Raw genomic sequence first — 23,441 nt, forward strand, 5'->3', positions numbered from 1 at the left:
CCTTTGGTTCTGGTGAGATTGGCATTTTCAATATGCATATTGCAGTACATGATTATATATACTTCTATTTAAAACAGAAGAAACAAATTGCACACTCAGGATAATACTCCTCACTTGTTATTGTACTGATGAGATTGGACCTATATATAGAGTGTTTATGTGTATATATATATATATATATATATATAAAATATGGGAGAGAGTTTTTGATCCTCTCTCCTCATGGCCATGTTCTTTTGTGGAAAGATATGTTAGGATTCCATTTTAATCAAACAAATCAATATCACTACTATTGTTGATTTGACTAAGTGTAGTTATGTTTGTGCTTGTATATTAATAATTATGCACTTTTCTGTGACACTGTTATTTGTATTTATGGGTAGCCAGCCTTATGTTGTCCTCATTGATGAATGCTATAAACGAATACATTGAAGTGACTGTGATAACACAACATCATTATCTTAAGAATCACTGTTTGAGAATTATTTACTGGGTAACATTTTGTTTACATTATCCTGTCCACATTTATATTTATCATCAAAACAAATTCTACATACATTATACAATTATTTACATCTTCTACAGAAAATGGATAGATATCAGAGGATTCAAAAAGAAAAGGCATTTGGTAGTCTTAGTAGCCTCGTTTGTACTAGAATATTAGTGAGATCATTTTGTGAAGGTAGATTAAAGAATTTTGAGACTATACCTGTTATTTTGCATCTAAAGATTATTTATTGTTTCAGAAACTTTTCCCTTTGAAAATACTCTCCTTCACACTCTATATATTCCTGTACCACTCCAAAAACTTCATGAAAATCTGGAGCATCAAGATATTGTCTCCAAGGCAGCAACTACAGTATATCTTTCCACTCCCCCTCGTCATCAAATGAAAATTGTCTTTCTTCTTCTTTGTGTATCTGTTTGATTTGCTTGATTTAATATTTAAGAATTTTGACTTCTTTTCTCTGAATTTTACACAAAATTAAGTTGTTCACCTTTGTCAAGCAGTTGCAGAACATAAAAAGTATCTCTACTCTGGTTTCTTTCCAGAGTACAGATTAAACTATTTTGTGTGACACCCTAACAACTTTTAACAGAAAAGGCCCTCCTTGACTTTGACTCCCACTCCATCATGCAGCTACAGCACATGAAGGATGTTCATGGTTCATTTGGTCTCACGGTTGTTATTGTATGCACTTATTACTTTTAGTGTTACTGCTATTAGTATTACGAATGTTAGTTTTATTATTACTGTGTTTTGACATTTTAAGATACAAAACACATTATATACTGACTAAATGAACTGTGCTGTTGTAGGAATTAACTTAATTACAATCTCTAATTTTATTTTCCTTTATTGTACATTTTTTACAGCATATACCTGTATGCATGTTGTTGGGCTGATTTAATTTTTATTTGAAACAAAGTAAATTCTAAAATAAATTTAAGCAGTTTAATCAACTATTAGGTAAAATACAAAACAGCAACCCCTACCGATGCACTTTCCTTTACCCATCTTGACTAAAAACTATGTCCCATTATTTATGGGATTGAAGACAGTAGAAAGTAAAGAATGGTGGAGGACGGATCCAGTCCCATCAGAGGGATGGGTAGGAGCTCAAAGATGAAACCAAATGTAGGTTTTTAATTAGATGCTATAGATAAATAAAGCCATGTGTCATGTACATAGCTGTAATTCAAAGTAATCTGACCTAATAGGAGCATGTAGATTAAAAATAAAAAAGGACACAGAATAGATCCGTGTGGTGTTCTGTATACAGATTTATGTACCTCTGACATGCAATTACTACAACTTACTGGTACTAAGAATTTTCTATCTGTTATGTAAGACTGAAATCAGTTTAAGTCATTACCAGAGAGACCCAACCAAATATTAAGGTGAGTAATGGGAATATACTGTGGTCTATGGTGTCAAATGCAGCTCTTAAGTCCAAGAGAACAAGAACAGATATGCTGTTGGAGAGAACATTAACCTGCAAATCATTACCTACTTTAACCAGCTCTGTTTCTGTGCTGTGATTTGATCTAAAACCTGACTGAAACTAACCAATAGCAGAGTTTTTACTCAAGTAATCGTTTAACTGCTCAGGCCAAAGTGTGTGTGAATATTAATTTATTTATCTATTTATTTATGTATGTATTTATTTATTTATTTAAAGAGCTTCTGTAATAATCCAAATTTCCCCCAGGGGACAAATAAAGTACTATCTATCTGTCTAACTTTTGCAAAGCTCCTGTTCTAGAATTTTACTTTCAAAAGCATAGTGAGAGGTCTAAAATTGTCAAAGCCAAAAAAAAACATCAAGATTATTTTAGTAAACTAGTGGTTCAACTACTGCAGTCTTTAAAGATTCTGGTAAAACACCAGTATCTAATGAACAGGTAACAATTGCTAATATACATTCAATTAGCTCATCAGAAACTTTGAGAAATCCTATTGGGATTGGGTTAGGTTAGAGGCACCGGTGGATTATTGTAAATTGAGTAATTATTCTACAAAGTTCTGGTTTTAAAAAAGATGATCAATAGTTTAAAAATATACTCTCAAAGTTTTTACATTTTAATTTATAATTTTAGAAAAGTAGGACTGTCTCTTAATTCAAACTTGTGTTATACTTTAATGAGCCTTCATTATTTCATAATGAAGTGTTAGTTTGGCTTCTTTTTAGTAAAATAATGTCTTTTAACAACACACATGTATATAGCTCTAGACACTAATATTTTTACATAATGAAAAAAATGAAAAAATGCATAACTTTCTTTCTGAAGGAATTTCCGACCCTAGGGGTCACTGTATTGTCGTAAATGGTAAATTAAATGCAAATAAATTAATTTAGGAAAGGTCTATGCACCCCAAATGCAAATGAGGCTAAATTTATATCTAATTAATTTTTCTAACCTTCTTCCATTATGTACTGCAGGCGGTAGGGGATGAATCCATCATTGATGTACTGAGAAGTATTTTTTTCTTTTTGCTTGTTTGTGCTGTCTTATATCAGACTCTCTGTAGCAGTGCTAATGTTTATGTTACACTGTCTGTGGTAATACTGAAGCAGTTAATTTTATTGGAATCCGCTTAACAAAATGCATTCATTTCATATTCTAATGGATGGTGTACCACATATGTTGGAACTGCTGCAGAGTTTATGTTATACCAAATATGCATTTGGGATCATTTTGGTTTTAATTAAACAACTGTCACCAGCAAGGAATTGTGGATGGTGAGGTGACACTCCCATTCTCTCTTTAGCTAACTTCCCTGACATGGCAATGGTTAGACATGAACCCAGAACTTTGATATCAAATCAGTGTTTTTTACATGAAGAAGATCTCTTTCAGTCGAATTTGATCTTGCCACTTAGCTAGTCTGTCATTCCAGTACAGTGGCTCTATCTCTCAGCCTGGCTGTGCTGCTCTTCCTGATTGATCTTGAACAAGCGGCAATTGTCATGAGCATGAAATTTTCCTAGGGCAACACTTCCACCCTCCCTCTCTCATCCTCCCTGTGACGACATTGGTGGGAGATGAACACAGGACTCTAGGATTGAAAGTTATAACTTCTAACACTCAGCTAATGGAGAATTACATCTCCAGATATATTGCTCTTTGCTTATGATATTGTGTCTCTCAGCCGCACTGTGGGTGCCACCAATTGCAGTAACAGTGATGGAAAAACTTTATATGAAACATGCATTTTGAAAGCATTGTCATATTAAAATACTTCTGCATACTAAAACCTAGGACTGTATTTCTATATCTAGCTGACAGTAAAGCTTGAAGGATGGTTTATACTGATCTTAAAAGTCTACAAACTAATGTAATCAAAGAGAAAGCAGAGACCTAAGAAACTTTAGCTGAAATTGCCTGTCACAGTTGGGTGCATTTTTCACAAGTTCCTTTTGTTAACTCTGTAAAAATTTATCTCCATGTGAGCGTCAGCAGAACTCAGAGAGCAAAAAAAAAAAAAAAAAAAGAACACGTAATGGGATTTGAAGCATCTCTGGATTTTTCTCCAATTATTCTAAAACATTTTACTTTTGATTTAAACAGGTTAAAAAGCAGTAAGAAGCATAAATAAAACTTTTGGTCTCTTTGGGGCAGCATGGTTTTGTATGTCTTAAGTTACAGATATGTGAACCACATCTTGTCATGAACACAGCATGCTTCATAAAGAGCATGAATTTAAAAAGCAATTATATTCTCACTCTAAAGTAAGAAGTTCTGGGGAAGTGGCACTAACTGCCATTTATGGATGGATGGAAAGTATTAAGCTGAACTGATATTTTTTTAGAATTGAGATCATGTTGTGAAAACAGTTGGATATGGTATCCTTACAATAATGCACCTTGAATCTTATTTTCTGAATGCCCAGTAACTCGGTTGAATAAAGTCATAGATTATAATTATTAAACAGCTTTTCAAACTTGTCATTATTATTAATATCTGCTTATCTTTCACATGATATTGAAATTCAGGGAACACAATTCAGCTCTGGTCTGTGTTAAAGAGATTTAAACACTGTCCTTCCCATTTTATATCCACTACACAATCAACTTTGTAACTCGTTGCCATGCCAATAATGCACAAATCCAAGGTTTGACTTTCCATGTGTACAATTTAAAAGATTTATTAATGCAGAAATGCACTTTAGTTTTACTATGAATTTAATTTACAAGTAAGTTACCTTTACAAAAGTATCAAACTAAACTACTTGTTATTATTGTTTTAATAATATTGTATATAAATTTTTATAATGATAATCTGTGGACCTTTAGACTTATGTCAAGGTAACTGAGGCACACTCATTTTAACAAACAGAACAGTACAATTTATCAGTAAATACAAAGATTATATATAAGAGGATACAGACACACTAGACACATAAATGTGTCACATGTAGGCTTGTTGTTTACTGGTTATTATTTGTTCTACTTTATCTTTGCACAGGTAAATAGTTTTACAATACCAAGTCTTTATGGATGATGTCCAATGTTGTGTGGAGTTCTTGTTTTGTTGTTGCTTCGGGTTCAAGTGGAAGATTCATGTGTTGGAGTGTACTGTTTATCTTTGCTGCATGATCCTTGTTAGTGCTGTGCTGCTGCTGCTTCCTCAGCTTGCCTTCTGCTGTCTTTTGCCACTTCATAGGGGATATCATTACTCATTCTGGCTCAAGGCTTTAGACACTGAAGTTCCATTCTTGAAGTAATGGCTGCTTGTATGCAAACAGGGATCATCAGTGCTTAGCTTGACAGACTGGATCTCAGCTCTCAGGCACACAAAGAGTAGAGTATGTCGGGTTTGGCTCTCCAAGCAAAAGTGCCTCATAGATTTTAGAATCAGTGATCAGGATTTAGATTTTTTCAGTCATTTTGAAGAGTTCTCCCTCCCCGAGAGACTCCCAGAGAGGGCGCCCAGAGAGAATCCCCTAGGAATTCAATAATTGTACTTTTTCTTCTCTCTTTGCTTCTTCCCACTACTTTGAGAGATGGGGTGCATGTTGTTTTAGAGGAAGGATGAACCTTCTCCTGATTGGATTAAAGTCACTTCCAGTTACAAAATTAGTGTCTTTACTGGTTGGCTTCGTCTAATCATCTAGTTGTCATATCTTGAGTTATGGGTGTTAGTTCTTGCTTGAGTCCATTTCTCGCCTGCTGACTGAAGAAGTCTGCAGTGGGGCCTCTGGAGATTTATTAGTGGAACTCTGATTTACACCTTTGTTTTTAGATGAATTCCAGACAGATCTTGGTACAAGCTGGAGTTAAGTCACTTAGTTTAGCATGCAAGTGGGGGTTTTGTGCAGCTGGATGCCTTGCATCCCTGTTAAATCTACTTACTTAACAGACTTGATGTGCCACGAAAGCCTAGCAGAATGGGCAATGCCCACTTTGTCCTACATTAGTTTTGTGATGTATATTGTGGCACATTTTGGCAAAGGATGTCTAGGGTTGTTTCCTGCCTCACATCTGTCTATATCTAGATTTTTCTCCAGACACAGAGCCACTGGCTCAAGTTGTGTTGTTTACTTGTACTGGGTGGCAATTGGTCTATTGCAGGAATAAAGTATAAAGTTTGAAAGGCATGTACTGTATCTTGCTGCTCCACTTTGTCTTCAGGCACCCACTGTGTTATATCTGGGCTCGAAATAAAATATTTAAAAGTCTTCCATGTTTCCAGCCAACAGCTGTAATCAGAAACATAGATGCAAACACAATTTGTTTATAAAAAAAAATGCATACCGACTCAAAAAGTGCTGAACAGCAGTGGCATATATACTTTTCACTAAGGGGCTAAGCACCTAGGAATATTTATCCATGGATATGTGTATGGTTTAGATTAGAACTATACTCACACTGCTAAAAATAAGTTATATCCCTAGAGCACTGTTACATGAAAGTCACTTACAATTCAAGCAATGCCTTGTATGCAGCACTGTATCAGTTGCCTTTGTTTATATTAAAGAGAAATAGAGTTAGACCAAGAGAAAAACGCTTACAGTATATGAACATATATGAAACATCCACATTCATACAGTTTGAACATGCATTTACTTTTCCCACTCTCTTGATGTTATTCTATTTTCAAGATCCTCTGTGTGTCTCTGTGGAAAACATATAAAATATCACCAAGGCAGAATTTCTCAGAAGACAGACACTAACTCAGTGTGTGATTGCTTAATCTTGAATAGCCGTAACACCACAGTGCATTGTGATTTTTCTCCCTGCAGTTCTAAACAGAAACACAACAATGACCTTCTAACCCTGTGACATGTTGTGAAGTGACAAGTCATGCGAGGAATGAAACCTGCTTAAGACTTATAAACAGTGTGCAAGGTGTGTGTGCAAGGCTTCCTTTTCACAAAGATCATTAGGAATTCTGGTTGTGACAATGAGTAAATGTTTGTCCTACAAAATGTTTTTATATGAGTTTTGTATACTACCATTGGTGTTAATTCATGGATAAGGTTAGTATTTTTCAAGTCAAAATTATTTCTTCACAATCAATGTGTATATTAATTTTCCACATAAAATTGTGTACTGAAGAGTCTGTTCTTCTACTTTGCAATAGGGCTGAAGTGTACCAGGGTCCATAGGTGAATTAAAAAGCCTTTAAACATACTGAATGTTTCCATTTTTCAAGCAAAAACATTCTTTTTTTTAACATTTTATTAATTTTATTAGAATAAAGCAACAATCCTTACAAGCAAGTGAAGTTGAACAAAACTAGGTTCAAAACTAATCAACCCACACCCATGAGAAAGAGAGCCAGGCCAGCAGAGCAAAACTTTAACAATAGTAAAAATATGTAAATAAATAAATGAATAAAGATAAATAGAATAAAAAACAATGGAGAAAATCTGCTTCCTCAATTTAAGCGCTTATTCTAAAATGTTATTGATTAGATGCTGCCAAGTTTTGAAAAAAGTTCTAAGTGAGAATTTGATTTTTTCCAATTTTAGATAATATATAACATCAATTACCCACTGACTTAAAAGAGGTGAATTAGCATTCTTCCAGTTGAGCAAGATAAGTCTACGTGCCAATAGTGAAGTAAAGGCAATTGCAATTTGTTTGTCCTCCACTTTAAGCCCATCTGGAAGTACCTCAAACACAGCTGTTAGTGGATTAGGAGGGATTGTGACACCAAGGCCGTCTGAAAGACATTTAACACTAGAATTGCCAGAGCCTACGAGAAACCTCATAAATCCGGCCCACCTTAAATCCTTTCTCACCTTTCCCTCAGCGTCTTTTGTCCTGTAAATGTGTCAATAAGCAGCAAGCAGCCTGGTATCCCATCCCCCCACCCACCACCACAGTTCAATTCGCAAAGAAGTTTCTCTAGTGCTCAGTGTTTATCTTCGAGAGAAGTGCTGGAGCTTTATAGGGTAAAAAAGTACATTGTCATTTGGAATACATACATTTCATGTGTGTTCAGTGTCATCAACAATCTGTGTAAAAACGTCATTAACACAGAAACGTTTTTCATGTATTAGTAATAATTGACAAAATGTAGACATGAAATGTATAATGTGTGAAGCCTGAAATGCAGATATGAAATAAACACTTTCACAAAAGGTACAAATATAACGAAACAAGTGCACTTTTATTCAAGAATTTAAACGAAGAAAAAAGAAAGCAGGTTACGGTAGGCGGTTGATACGACAGCTTGCATGGTGCACTGCTAAGAACTGCTGCTTTCCAATCAAGAGGTTGCGTTTTTGATATCAACTGCTTCCCATATTTAACATTTTGAGTAGTGAGCTGCTCTTATTGTTAATATCATACAATAAAAACATATATTTAATTTGCGTCTTTAAATTTGTAGTACTTGTCAAAGTTAGCGTTTTTTTTTTTCAGCTTTATTCTCTCACTCACGTTCAAGTTTCCACACCCACCCGATCTGATGCTGTTTTCAGATAAAGATGTGGTATAACTTGTTTTGTTATACCCCCATTTTATTTGGAAACCGTGTCAGATCTTGTGCGCGAATGAGACTGGGACTGGGAAAACTGTGGACATGGATGTGAGTGGTGTGCGTGACTAAGAATGACTATGGATGTGAATTTTTTTTTATTCAGTTTTATTCGTCAGTGTTCCTGTTCACGCTGAATTAGTATGCACCTTCTGATCCATGATGTCACTGACAAAAAAAAGAGAGACTTAGGTATATATGACATTTGGAATAATTCATTTTATGACCTGTATTGTACATTTCGGAAAACATTGTTGCACTAATGCAACATTATGTTCATTTGCATACCATCATGCTGTTGAAGTCAGTGACCGCATTTGTTTTTTTTGTTTTTTTTCCGATCTTGGCCAGTGTCCACATGCTGCTGCATGTTGGTATTTCTTTTGAACTCCAGGAGATGCAGAGGACAGAATAGTACAGGGAGTCAGTTCCACGCTACTGTATATACAATCATCAGATTCAAATGTTAACAGTTCCCACTCAAGGACTGTCCTTCCTACATTTACAACATGTGACTTTCAGGTGTAAAGCCTGAAGTCCAAATAGCAAATAAATACTTTCACAAAAGGCACAAGTATAACAAAACAAGTACACTTTTATTCAAGAATATAGCCGAAGGAAAAAAGAAAGCAGGTTATGGTAGGCGGTTAATACGTCAGCTTGCGTAGTGCAATGCTAAGAACTGTTAACTCCCAATCAAGAGCTTCTGGGTTCGATGCTGGCAGCTTCTCAAGTTTTGAGTAGAGAGCTGCTCTTATTGTTAATATTATACAATAAAAACATACATTTGATTTGCGTCTGTAACAGCCGTTGTACATTTATAGGACTTGTCAAAGTCCGCGTTTTTTTTTTTTTCAATTTTATTCTCTCACTCACGTTCATGCTCCCACAACACCTCCCTGCCCCCCCAAACCCCCAATCTGACGCTGTTTTCAGATAAAGATGTGTACTTGACTGGGATTTAATCCCAAATATTTTCCAGACATTAAAAACTGTATACATTTGGCGTTGATTTGTTTCGAACCTTTTTCTTTTTCTTTTTTTTCTTTTTCTTTTTGTAAAACTTGAGTTATGTGTATGGAGTGTTATTTGATTGTAATAAATTTAATAAAATAAAAAAAAAAAACTGCATACGTTAGAGAGGGTGGAAAAAGGTGGTTCTCGTGCAGGGGTGCCACAGATGAAAGTTTCTTTGTCTTAACATACTTCCTAATTGGTTCTATATACTGATTGAATGAAGCACAATTGGGTTGTTAGTATATTGCTGATGACTTGTACTTAGTGTTGTACAAAGTAGAAGTACTGCAGGATTTTATTTCTATTGCAAACCAAGCCCAGGTATGTTCATCTGTCTGTGCCAATGTCCAAGTTTTTATAGCTTGTATATTTGTATCCCAGTAATAAAATTGAAAGTTAGGTAGAGCCATGCCACCTTCTGCCTTTGGTCTTTGTAGGGTCACCCTTTGGATATGTGGATGTTTTGAATTCCAAATAAATGAGGTTATGATTGAATCTAATTTCTTAAAAAATGATCTATTGATGTATATTGGAATATTTTGAAATAGAAAAAGAAGCTAAGGAAGGATATTCATCCTGACAATATTAATTCTTGTAGCTAAAGTGAGATGGAAGGTAAACCATGTATGCAAGTCTTGCTTAATTTTTTCCATACAGACAGGAAACTTTTGTTGATAAAGAGCTTTATGTTAATTTGTGATGTTTACCCCGAGGTATTTAAACTGATCTGCGATGATAAAAGGGAAGGTGTCCAATCTAATATTGTGTGTTTGAGAATTCACACATTTGTTCAATTTAATTCTGAAACCAGAAATCTTTTGAAATTCTGTTAGTGCTGATAGGATTGCAGGCACAGGTATTTTGTAGATCGGATATATACAGTGCCAAATCATCTGCATATAGAGAAATTTTCTGTACAAGTCCTTCTCTGATAATCCACTTTATCTCATAAGCATTTTGACAGTGAGCTGCCAGTGGCAAAATGACGATTGCAAAAAGCAGTGGTAACGAGGGACATCCTTGTCTAGTACCATGTTCAAGTTTGAAGTAGTCTGAATTATTGTTGTTAATACAAACTGAAGCTTCTGAACTGGTACACAGTAGTTTGATCCATGCACAAATGTTCAGACCAAACCCAAATTTCTCTAATATGGTAAAAAGGAAGTTCCATTCAACCATATCAAATGCTTTTTCTGCATCCAACAATAATATCATCTCCGGGGTGTTAGACTTTGTGGGTGAATATATTACATTAAACAGGTGTCGAAGATTGGAAGCTAAGTGTCTGCCTTTAATAAATATAGTTTGATCTTGTAATATTACCGAAGGAAGAACTTTCTCCATCCTTCTAGCTAGGACTTTGGAGAGTATCTTAACATCAATATTCAAAAGTGAGATTGGTTTGTATGATGCACATTGTAATAAGTCTTTATTTTGCTTAAGAAAGACGATAATTAAGGCCTGGCGAAATGTTTGAGGTACAATTTTATTGTCCCTAGCTTTTCTAAATGTTGCTAATAAAATGTTAGCTATCTTAATTGAGAATTTTGTATAAAATTTGGCAGGGTACCCATCAGGGCCTGCTGCTTTCCCACTCTGAAGTGAGTTTATAGCATCTAGTAATTCTGATAGTGCCAGAGGTTTATCCAATTCCTCTGGACTGAGAGTATCTAGTTGTGGTATCTGTAATGCATCCAGAAATACATTACAGTAGGTTGTGTCTTCTTTAAACTGAGCAGAATATACAGACTTGTAATAGTCTCTAAATTTGTGCATTATATTTGTATAGTCAATGATTTTATCTCCGTCTGTGTTGGTAATTGCTGGGAGTGCACTGCAAACTTCCTGCTTGTGGATTTGTTGAGCTAAAATCATATTAGCTTTCTCTCCATGTTTGTAGTAATGTCTTGATTTAAAAATTAGTTGTTCTGTTTCTTTAGTTGTCAAGAGGTTGAGTTCTGAATGCAGAGCCTGTCTTTTTCTATGAAGTGCTTCATTTGGACACCTGACATGTTCTTGATCTGTTCTGGTAATTTCACTGATTAGCTCTGATACCTTCTTGGTTTCCAATTTATTTTTCTGGGTAAGGTATGAGATAATCTGCCCTGTTAAGAAAGCCTTTAGAGTTTCCCAGAGTATTCCTGCAGAAACCTCCGAGGATGTATTTGCTTGGATATACAGTATATTCTATACAGTTCTCGTCTGCTAATAAAAGGGGGTTTAGACGCTTTTTGTGAGATGAGTATGTGGGGCATAGTGATTTTAGCTCCATGCTCAAAGGGGTGTGGTCAGATATAACAATAGTGTTGTATTTACAAGATTTAATTGCAGGCAAGAAATTATTATCTATAAAAAAATAATCAATTCTTGAGTAGCAATGATGTACTAGTGGGTAGAAGGAATATGCTCTTCAGTTTGGGTTTAGAAATCTCCAGAGGTCTGATAAGTTGTGATCAGTTACAAACTGTAATTGTTTTTCGCAGTGTTAGATGTCATCACCCCTGTGGCAGGAGACCTATCTAGGTATCGGATTTAAAACACAATTAAAGTCCCCAGCCATTATAATTTTATGAGTGTTCACATTGGGAATGAATGCACATATATTTTGGATGAAGTCCCTATCATCCACATTGGGTGCATATATATTTATCAAAATCACTTTAAAGTTAAATAGATTACCCATGACAATCACATATCTCTCAGGATCAGATACTACATGTCACTACAAATGAGACTGTTCTATGTATAAGAATTCCCACACCTCAAGTTTTCTTTTTAACTCTTGTTATCCTTCTGCTGTGAAACATTCTGACCTGTCATTGTTTACACATGTCTTAAACAACTATTATCATACACTGATAATTTCTGTATTATTTATATCTATTATTTATTTATTATATTATATTATATTACATATCTTACACATCAATATTGCTGCTACTTCTTTGTCTTGTCTTTGCACACTGTCTTGTCTTGTTTGTGTTTTAATTTTAAATTTAAATTTTAATTCTATTTTTAATTTATTATTTGCACGTCATGTTGTTACACTGTGGACCCTGAGCTTCGCAATTTCGTCTATCTGTATACTTGTATATGGTTGAGATGACAATAAAGTTCACTTTGAGTTTGACTTTTGAATATTTGGCCAGTCCAGTCTCTGTGCAGCCGAAACTGATCCTTGCTTAATAAGTGGGTCTCCTGTAAAAATACCATTTTAACATTTAGACCTGTTAGGTGAGAGAATACTTTCTCTTTAATTCATGATTCAGCTCTTTAACATTCCAGCTCACAAAGTTAACTGTCTGGTCATGAAGATATTTCTTCTGAACTTTTGTTGTCATTTTGTTGTCTTAACTTAAGATAAGATAGCTTTAACCTTAATTTCCAGTTTTCCCAGGAGTTATTGCCATGAAGCCTAATGTTACATTGGTCCTTATAATTATAAGTATTAAAAGGATGGATTAGAAATGCCTTGCTCTCTTTCTCTCTCCCCTAGCCCCCCCCCCCCCCCCCCCCCCCCCAAGTCCCACCATCCCCCATTTTGCCTCCCCTCATGAGGCTAAACCACACTTCACAAAGTCCCAGTCCTCTGACATACAGCGGCATATAAGAATTCTATTGACAATACAGTCCAAATACTATAAGCATAAAATATAATCTTGGAACCATTTTGAGAGAGTAAACCCAGGAAATGATGTTAAACAGTAGCCCTGGATAAGCATAGTGAGCCCATATACAGTAAACCAAGGGTATGATGTTAAACAGCCGCCAAAAAAAAGGTACATGCAGTGGTGTGAAAAACTATTTGCCCCCTTCCTGATTTCTTATTCTTTTGCATGTTTGTCACACAAAATGTTTCTGATCATCAAACACATTTAACCATTAGTCAAATATAACACAAGTAAACACAAAATGCAGTTTGTAAATGGTGGTTTTTATTATTTAGGGAGAAAAAAAAATCCAAACCTACATGGCCCTGTGTGAAAAAGTAATTGCCCCCTGAACCTAATAACTGGTTGGGCCACCCTTAGCAGCAATAACTGCAATCAAGCGTTTGCGATAACTTACAATGAGTCTTTTACAGCGCTCTGGAGGAATTTTGGCCCACTCATCTTTGCAAAATTGTTGTAATTCAGCTTTATTTGAGGGTTTTCTAGCATGAACCGCCTTTTTAAGGTCATGCCATAGCATCTCAATTGGATTCAGATCAGGACTTTGACTAGGCCACTCCAAAGTCTTCATTTTGTTTTTCTTCAGCCATTCAGAGGTGGATTTGCTGGTGTGTTTTGGGTCATTGTCCTGTTGCAGCACCCAAGATCGCTTCAGCTTGAGTTGACGAACAGATGGCCGGACATTCTCCTTCAGGATTTTTTGGTAGACAGTAGAATTCATGGTTCCATCTATCACAGCAAGCCTTCCAGGTCCTGAAGCAGCAAAACAACCCCAGACCATCACACTACCACCACCATATTTTACTGTTGGTATGATGTTCTTTTTCTGAAATGCTGTGTTCCTTTTATGCCAGATGTAACGGGACATTTGCCTTCCAAAAAGTTCAACTTTTGTCTCATCAGTCCACAAGGTATTTTCCCAAAAGTCTTGGCAATCATTGAGATGTTTCTTAGCAAAATTGAGACGAGCCCTAATTTTCTTTTTGCTTAACAGTGGTTGCGTCTTGGAAATCTGCCATGCAGGCCGTTTTTGCCCAGTCTCTTTCTTATGGTGGAGTCGTGAACACTGACCTTAATTGAGGCAAGTGAGGCCTGCAGTTCTTTAGACGTTGTCCTGGGGTCTTTTGTGACCTCTCGGATGAGTCGTCTCTGCGCTCTTGGGGTAATTTTGGTCGGCCGGCCACTCCTGGGAAGGTTCACCACTGTTCCATGTTTTTGCCATTTGTGGATAATGGCTCTCACTGTGGTTCGCTGGAGTCCCAAAGCTTTAGAAATGGCTTTATAACCTTTACCAGACTGACATATCTCAATTACTTCTGTTCTCATTTGTTCCTGAATTTCTTTGTATCTTGGCATGATGTCTAGCTTTTGAGGTGCTTTTGGTCTACTTCTCTGTGTCAGGCAGCTCCTATTTAAGTGATTTCTTGGTTGAAACAGGTGTGGCAGTAATCAGGCCTGGGGGTGGCTACGGAAATTGAACTCAGGTGTGATACACCACAGTTAGGTTATTTTTTTAACAAGGGGGCAATTACTTTTTCACACAGGGCCATGTAGGTTTGGATTTTTTTTCTCCCTAAATAATAAAAACCATCATTTAAAAACTGCATTTTGTGTTTACTTGTGTTATATTTGACTAATGGTTAAATGTGTTTGATGATCAGAAACATTTTGTGTGACAAACATGCAAAAGAATAAGAAATCAGGAAGGGGGCAAATAGTTTTTCACACCACTGTATTGTGGACCCGACAAAGACAATGTGTGGGACACAAGTTCAAGGCACACACTGATCTTTATTTTCTTTTTCCCTTGTGGGAAACAGCTTCCCTGTTCCCCACAAGTATAACACAGTCCCAGCACAAACACAATATTCTCTTCCTTCACTCTTTTCCTTCACCACTCCTCTAGTCAAGCTTTGTTTTCCTCCTCCCAATTCTAGTAGTGGCTGCTGGCTCCTTTCATAAGGCTCCTGGAAGTGCTCCAGGTGCTGGATTACTTGTTTCCAGCAGCTCTTCTGGGTGTGGCAGAAGAACTGCCCATAAAGACTCAGCAGCTCCTGCTGCAGCACTCCCTGGCAGAACCTCTGGATCCCAACAGGGCTGCACCAAACTCCAACTCCCATGAATCCTTGCCGGTGGTCTGAGGCACCGCTGCAACTCAGGGGGGTTGCCATCTAGCATCCCAGGGGAGGTAAAGCTCTGGCCACGCTTGCTTCTCCGGTCCTCTCAGCATGGAGGCACGCCAGCTGTACACAACACTATACATACATATACACATATAATTGTAATTAAAACATAAGCAAAAAGTGGTCAATAAGTAAATAGGATGTATAATTATGGTACAAGTATCATTGCAAGCGGATCCACCAGCCGGTAAGATATTCTTTGCCATGCCAGGACAGAATGCGACCCACGATCGTATTTAAAAAACGTGTCGGGATCAGTTTTTTTTTTTTTTTAGCTCTTTTTTTTGCTTCCTCCGTATAAGTAAAAATGTAGAGCTTGCCTTGAATGTCCACTTTCAGTTTGGCAGAATACAAGAGGCTGTATCTGATCTCGGCTTTCCGTAAGTGCTGTTTAATGCTGTAAAATGAGGCATGTTTATCAAAAAAAAAAAAATCAGAGAAAATACAAATGTGGTTATTTTCAAATATAATCTCATGTTTCTGTCTGAGGAGTAACATTGTATGTAATTTAAATTGTAATTTTTCAAAAAGCACGATGGTAGTCCTAGGTTTAGAGGTATTTGATCCCCGTATGCGGTAAGCTGCTGCAATCTCGGTGTCTGATTTGAAGTCCTCTCCAATTATTTTAGAGAATAGTTCAGCTACGAATTTGGATTTTTGGAAATTAGATTTTCACGATTCTCAGGGAGATCTTCAATTGTAATATTTTTCTTTCTACATCTATCTTCCAGTGCAGCTAGTTTGCCTCCGAGTGCTTTGCATTCGGAATTTGCAGCCGTTGCTTTTCCGTCAGCGGTAGATGCCAGTTGCTCAGCTGTTTCAATACGAGTTGTGAAAGGTTGTTTAACGTCTTCCAACTGAGTGCCAAGTGCTCCAAGTTTATTCTCAAACTTAGATGCATTTTCCATCATTTGTTCCTCAATTTTTTCTAGCATACCTTTCAAGGTTGCCTCAAAGTGATTATTAAAATGTTTTTCTTGGTCTTTAATATCCTGAAGTAGCTTCTCATTTGTCTTGTGTATGTCCTTTATTTCTTTTCTTTATTCTTTCTTTATATCATTTATTTCTTACTTTATATCTTTCTTGAAAATCATTCTTGAGCTCCTTTATGTCTTGAGCCGTGGCCATTGCGACGGTCATTACCTTCAGCTCGGACAGATAGTTTTGGTGTTTTCCACGCTCCACTAATGAAATGGCAAGCCCAGTTGAAGTCGATGTTTCCGGCTCACGAGAAGTGGTTGACAACATGGAAGGTAAGGCCATTTTCAGTTTCAATGAATCTTCTAGAATCGACAAACTATCCTGGCCCGATTCGCTTGTACAGTCGCGCCCAGTTTCACTTTTGACTGGAGATGATGTGGGAGTTTCAGGTCTCAGAAAATCTGTACTTTCGCCAATCTGTTCCAGGTCAGCCTCTGAAAGGCCGTACCTTGAGCTTGGACTTGATGCCTGTCTAGGCTTGGATGAAGCTTTAGCTGTCTTTTCCGTTTCTTTCTGAACCCTTCTCCTGCCGGTTATTGTTATATATGCTTTCATATACTGTAATTGAACCTCCTCGGGATAAGTAAATACAGGATACCTCAGGATGATTTTAAAAAAGAGAAAAAACAACACTGGTGCTAAAGAAGTTCCGCTTCAGACATCCATCTCCCGTAACGGACGAGACCAAGCAAAAACATAATCAAGTATTGATCCACAACTTGAGAATGCATACATATTGAGTAACAGTGCATCCATATCTTTCAAAGAAGGAAAAAACAAAAAGCAAAACATTTTTTTGACATTCAGCAATTTTAAATGGAGATGGAGTGAGCATTTAAAGAATGGAGGTGAAAAAAATAAAATAATTATAAAACAATATATGGTATGCATGCTGATCTTTGTAAAATATATATTGTATCATAGTATCTCATTTTGGTACATGGAGAATCATCTGCAACTAGCATTACCAAGACAATGTGGTTAGTGGTGGATTTTCACCATACATGATAGCCCAAGGTTAGCCATAATAATGGTGAAGGTGATAAGTATCTGGGGCCGATAGGAACAGCAGACTGGAATAAGTGGGTAACACAGACCTGCTGTAGAAAATGGGCTGTATCATGTTTTTCTTCTTTTTTTATTATGTGTAACTAGGTGTGTTTTGTGTATTGTTCTAGGCCTTACAAATGTGTATTGGGTTGCACCTCGTTCTTAATGTTATGCAGTATGCCTTTGAGAAATTTATATCCTGTGTTGCTTTGTGTGAATTTCCCTACAGAGATCAGTGTAGCCATCCATCTGTCCACCCTTCCCCATCTAATCTAAAAGGCCTGATACTGATGGTATGTGATTACTAATAATCATGACACCAAGTAATTTTCTCTTAACTGTATTATTTATTTCCCTATTTGTATTGACCAATTCTATACTATTTAGTAACACTGCTGCTATATTTTTAGTATAGTTCATTGGTCTCAAGGCAAGAAAAATTACTAACTCGGTCAATATACAAAAGAAATAGACTGTTTTAACTATATTTAGTAAATGTAATCTGGTGTTATGAATCTGTGTAATTCAAAAGAATAAGCTTAAGCTTTTCTTAACTAGGAGAACTGTAAATTTCAGTATATATGCGAACAATATATTATCTGCATAAAGCATATGCCTCATCATAAAACCCAACTAATGAGAAGTTTAAGCATTAATATGAACTTTGTAATATTGTGTACATGAAATATTCTTCACTTTAAATTGTTTTTCCTTACCCTCGGTTATTATGTCTTAGTTGTAAAATGGTATTGTGCATTCAGCTGACAAACCTGTCAATGTAGATTCATCTTCAAACAGATGTGCAAGATGCACGGAAATTTATGGATACATATGGAAATGTAAGAAGCATAGAAATGCACTTGCAGGCAGAGACAGAGATACATAAAGTGTGCTACATATAATTGGGTGAGATACAACAGGACCCACATTTTCACGTTTGAAAATGCACCGATAGCAATGAAGTAGACATATTTTAATTTTTGTGTACGAGCAGTGGGGCACACTGGTTAGAAAAAATATTGCCACAAATGTCTGGCCAGTTTTATAATTAGTAATAGCATATTTTATGTTGCACTGCATGTTAAGATTTCTATTTGTGTTGTAACTGTGCTCTTCTTAAAGGGCTAGGAAGTGTATTTCTTTATTGTAATGGTATTTTGTTTTTGTTTGTTTCCAGTGGATTCCAATTTTGACTAATTTCAATTCCAAAGACACACTGTGGGGTTTTGTACCCATAACTCCTGCTTCAGATTTCTTACCTCTGCTTCCAATTACACTGCATATTGGAGACTATAATCTGGATGGCTTTCCAGATGCTCTGGTAATCCTGAAAAACCTATCTGGGAGGTGAGTTTGTCATTTATTTTTTTTAACTTTAATATCTAAGATCAAAACGTATGCTGCAATGCGGCGCATGGGTGGTATGACAATAAAGGTACTTGACTTGAACTACACTGCACAACAATTTTTTTGAAAAGTGTTGCTTCCTGAAAAGTTTTTGCTGGGTATGCACAAATATAGTTTTGGTTTTTACTGCATCACGTAGGAACTCTGAGAAATAGACATTTATATGTTTACTGACAATAACGTATTTAGTCACGTTTATGTTTCGCATAAGCTGTTAAATTCAACAGAATTAAAAGTGTTTTGCTGCTGATTTTCTTTTGTATTCAGTGTCTGGTGCATCACGTTGCAGTGTCCAACAGTAGTCAGCAAGCATTGACGGATTCTAGTTGCCCTGGTATCATTTCTCCATCTTAGCAATGTCCCGTAGCAAACACCATTCCTAAAGTCTCGAACCCAGCAGCTTGGCTTTTGCTTTTGACAGACCCAAATCTCTGACCAAATTGTTCAATTCGGACTGTGTTATCAGATGTGGATTGCCTGATGAGCACGGTTCAAAATCCGGGTCAATGTCACGGTCAGTATCCTGCATTGCAGTTTCTTCATCTGGTTCATCTGAGGTCCAATCCTCTGGAGGTTTCAGAATTGGAAGACTGTCGTCATGTGGCACGGGTATCATTGCTGAAGGCAGATTAAGATATTCAATTGACTTCTTGTTTTTGGCAGAGAAACCAGACACATTAGTCAAACAGAAGTAACAGTTTGTCATATGGTCTTTCTGTTCTCGCCATATCATCAGAACAGCAAATGGCATCGTCTTTCGAGTGCCTCTGAGCCAGGCTCTCAGACTGACAGCACATGTCGCACAGCAAATTTTGCAGCCGAAATACAGATGATAAGCTTTCATCACAAGAGCAGTCATCCAACGTCTCTGAGGCGCAAGTGTATATTTACCACAGATATAGCAGAATGTATCGTGGCTGTTACGACATTGACAAGACATATCACCTGACACCAAAACTTCTATAGCATCAAGCTTACTTACTGTTATATTGCTACAGATACTATACTTTATTATACTGATACTATACATACACACTGACTATATCAACCAAATGAGCAGGATCAGTGTATGCAAGCCACGTTTATAGCATGCTGAGACAGCGTCAAGCTCGTTCAGACCTGCCCAGGCATGCCTAGGATGTCAACTTCCACAGAACAGCTTCCAAGCTGGCCAGATTCCATGCCTGGACATGCCCAGGCTGCACAAACTATTGTTGATAAGTCACTTACGGGAGCAAAAATGTTTGGATACAAATATAAGAAAAAATAATGACAAAACTGAAGATTTCTCTGAAACAGTACGTAATGGGTAAATTTTGATGTGATATTCGTGATCAGCACCCAAAAATCTACAAAAAACACCAGTCTTCAAGAAGCAAAAACTTTGTTGTGCAGTGCTATCCTTTCATAGTGATGCCAGCATAACTTGGGCCAAACTGCTTCACACACTATGTTTTATAACACTTAAATTCAATGGAAAAATTAAAAACTAAGTGTTGAAAGAATATAATGGAGTCTTAGATGCATCCAGTTTACTCAGTTACTGTCTGGCAAGCCATCAAAGAGCCAGATAAACTGATTTGCTCAGAGTTAACAACCAACTTGATATCGCATTTACCATTTGGTACTTTTTAAAAAAAATGCTTCAAAAATGTTGTTATTAAAGCAGCCTTGACAGATAAATGAAAAGCCAATACAAACAAAACAAAACAAACTGTACAGTATTGCAAGATTGTTGGGAAGCACCCGGTTGCAGCAGTTTTTTCACTTTTATTATAAAAAAATTGAAGCACAGATTTGATAAGTTAAACAAATGTAAGGCCTGAACAGGAACTTGTGGAATTTATACACCAGTGTAACAGTCAAAAATACAAGACAAGAAAACACCTTTTAGTTTTAACAAATACATAATTGAATATCCTTGGTAAAATAATTTATGGCCATTCGTTCTGATACAGTAATACAACAAAATGACATCTTTATCCAATTAATAACATTCTTCTTTATTACATTACTGGAAGAATTGTTTAGAGATTACAGTTTTTTTTAACTGTAACATGGTGTATTTTTATAGCTATACTCTAAAGTATATGGTTTAAATAATAAAGCACTAGACTTTAAAATCTGGTAATGCTCAGTGGATACCCAGGATCTGCTGTCCTTCATGTTGCTTTGCCTGCCTGTTTCTTAAAGAAGTCATTAATAAAATCTAGCAACTCCTCTCCTCTCTTTTTACATGATTAATTATCCTTCTTTCAGTTAAAATAATTTTAACACAGAAATTTAGGAATTACTCAAGAGTATAGAGTTAATCAAATCCCTAACAAAATATACAGTATATCTCAATTTTTAAAATGACTGCCTTCTCACTACATTTTGGGCATTTTTATTAACATAGTTTAAATAACTGATGTAATACTGGACCAGTGTCTCTGACTGTTGTAACTGTAAAGTCCACTACTGTATGGCTACTCAGTTTCACTGCTTTTGAAGCATGGCCCTCAAATGGTTTAGTCCAGGCTCTTATTTTATTCTAGCAGGTTCTCCTTTAGGTATGCTTTTATATCTCATCTACTTTTCTGTCTTACATACAGTATCTTGAGGAGGATTTATAATCTTAAATAGAGGAGGTGTGGAGTTTATCATATGTAACCTGTTCACATTAAATGCATTTAAAAATTTTACAAAATGGTAAAATGCAAGGCACAAAAGAGCAGTGTCCAATATAAGTGTAAGAATATAATCAGTAAGTTGGTTAAGCATAGTTTGCAGATGATACTAAACTAGGTGGAAGGGCACATAATGTAGAATCAGCTAAATTATTACAGGGGGACATGGACAGCTTAGAAGCTTGGGCAGATTTGCGGCAGATAAAATTTATTGTACATAAATGTAAGTTATCACACATAAGAAGAAGAAATGTTAGATTGAAGACACAATGGTAGGTCTGAAACTTGAAAGTACATCTTATGAGAAGGACCTAGGAATCTTAGTGGAGTCATTACTACAGTATCTACATCAAGACAGTGTACAGAAGTGATCAAGAATGCTGATGACAAGGTGTATAAGTCAAGGGAGGCTTAGTATTAAACTTTATAATGCACCAGTGAGGTTTCACCTGGAGCACTGTGTATACTTTTGGTTTCCATGTTGTATAAAAAAAATAAAACTAGAGAAAGTCCAGAAAAGAGTGACTAGGCTAAGTTTGGGGAAAAAGAGGTATGAGTAATGAGGAGAGACTGAAGTTTTAAGCAAACAAAGTTTAAGAGGGGATATAACTGAAGTGTTTAAAATTATGAAAAGAATTAGTAGAGTAGATTCCAATTGTTACTTTAAAATAAATTATGCAACAAGAACATAGGGACATGGATGGATACTTTTTAAAGGCAGATTACAAACAAATGTTCACCAAAGAACCGAGCCCTGTCTTTTAAAATAAACTTTGTTGTAACTTAATTACACTGATGGGCTCTAAACCTCCTGGCATCAGTGAGTGGCGACATGTTGCATGTTGATTATTGCGTGCAAGTAAGAATTTCAGTGTACACCATACACGTGACAGTAATTAGTCTGTAATCTAGAATTAACATGAGCATAGATATTAGTTTTTGTTAGGTACATATGAAAGTGCAACATGAACACATTTACTGTTATTGGAGTTCAGTATTCTTACTGATAGCAGCTACTGTGTACACCTCATTTGTTACTACGTGTAGCATAGTTGGAGTGCCGGTAAATAGCACACTACACACTAAAGTTTCATCAGCATAATATTTTGTGTTGTACTTCTAACACAAACTATTGTATTCTTGCAATTTAAAATAGTGTGTGCCACCAATATAATCTGATAGTATCATGAACAATAAAAAGAGTTGCTAACCAAATACAACACAGTGCCTGTCCGCCAGATTAGTGACAATGTAATCAAATACCATTATCTTAGACTAGACATGTTATTACAACCAATTATATTGCATAGCAAAGATATTTCACATTTTTATATTAACAATATTAGGACACATCATTGATGCCTAATATATCAAATAGCTTTTAAGGTTTAAACACCTTTGGTAAACTAGATTCTATTTTGGTAAATTACATTTTCTTTTCAAGGCATTAATTCAGCATTAATCTCTAGAGGATATGAGCAGCACTCAGAATTGTCCATTTTTATCTATGCTTCTACACAGTTTGTATCTTTACATATACAAATTAAAAATATGCCAGTGACCATGTTTTGGGAAAGTGGGTTCAGGGAATTACTGGACAAATAGATTAATGTACAGTACCAGATCATATTGATCCTCTCTGAGTCACCGTCATGTATTTAAATCTTGCTTTTGGTCAGCACTCTGTCCTCTGGTTGTTTAAAGTGAGAATTGCATTTGGACAGGCCCTGGGGAATCATGTATGCAAACTTTTTAATGGGCTTGTCGCACAGTTTTGGTATAGAAAATGTCTAGTTAACCATTACTCCATCTTTTTGATGAAAAGCTACTTTAATCTTAATCCCTATCTCACGTAAATGTAATACATTAGCTGTTCTATAACTCTAATATGAGATAAAATCTAAGTAATTAATGTAGACCTCGGTGTTAATGTTTGTAGAAGACCATGCAATTCATATGTCTCTGTTTAG

General features: G+C 36.1%; 1 protein-coding gene across 1 annotated transcript in view; it reads left to right on the top strand.

Annotated features, from left to right (window-relative positions):
- Positions 1–23,441, top strand: part of itfg1 (integrin alpha FG-GAP repeat containing 1) — a 450,065-nt gene that overhangs the window by 168,288 nt on the left and 258,336 nt on the right. The window contains exon 10 of the mRNA XM_028809647.2: positions 18,573–18,742. Within this exon, the coding sequence (XP_028665480.1) occupies positions 18,573–18,742 (170 nt within the window). The remainder of the gene's footprint in view (positions 1–18,572; positions 18,743–23,441) is intronic.

Source organism: Erpetoichthys calabaricus, chromosome 9 (assembly GCF_900747795.2).
Source record: "Erpetoichthys calabaricus chromosome 9, fErpCal1.3, whole genome shotgun sequence".
NCBI lineage: Eukaryota > Metazoa > Chordata > Cladistia > Polypteriformes > Polypteridae > Erpetoichthys > Erpetoichthys calabaricus.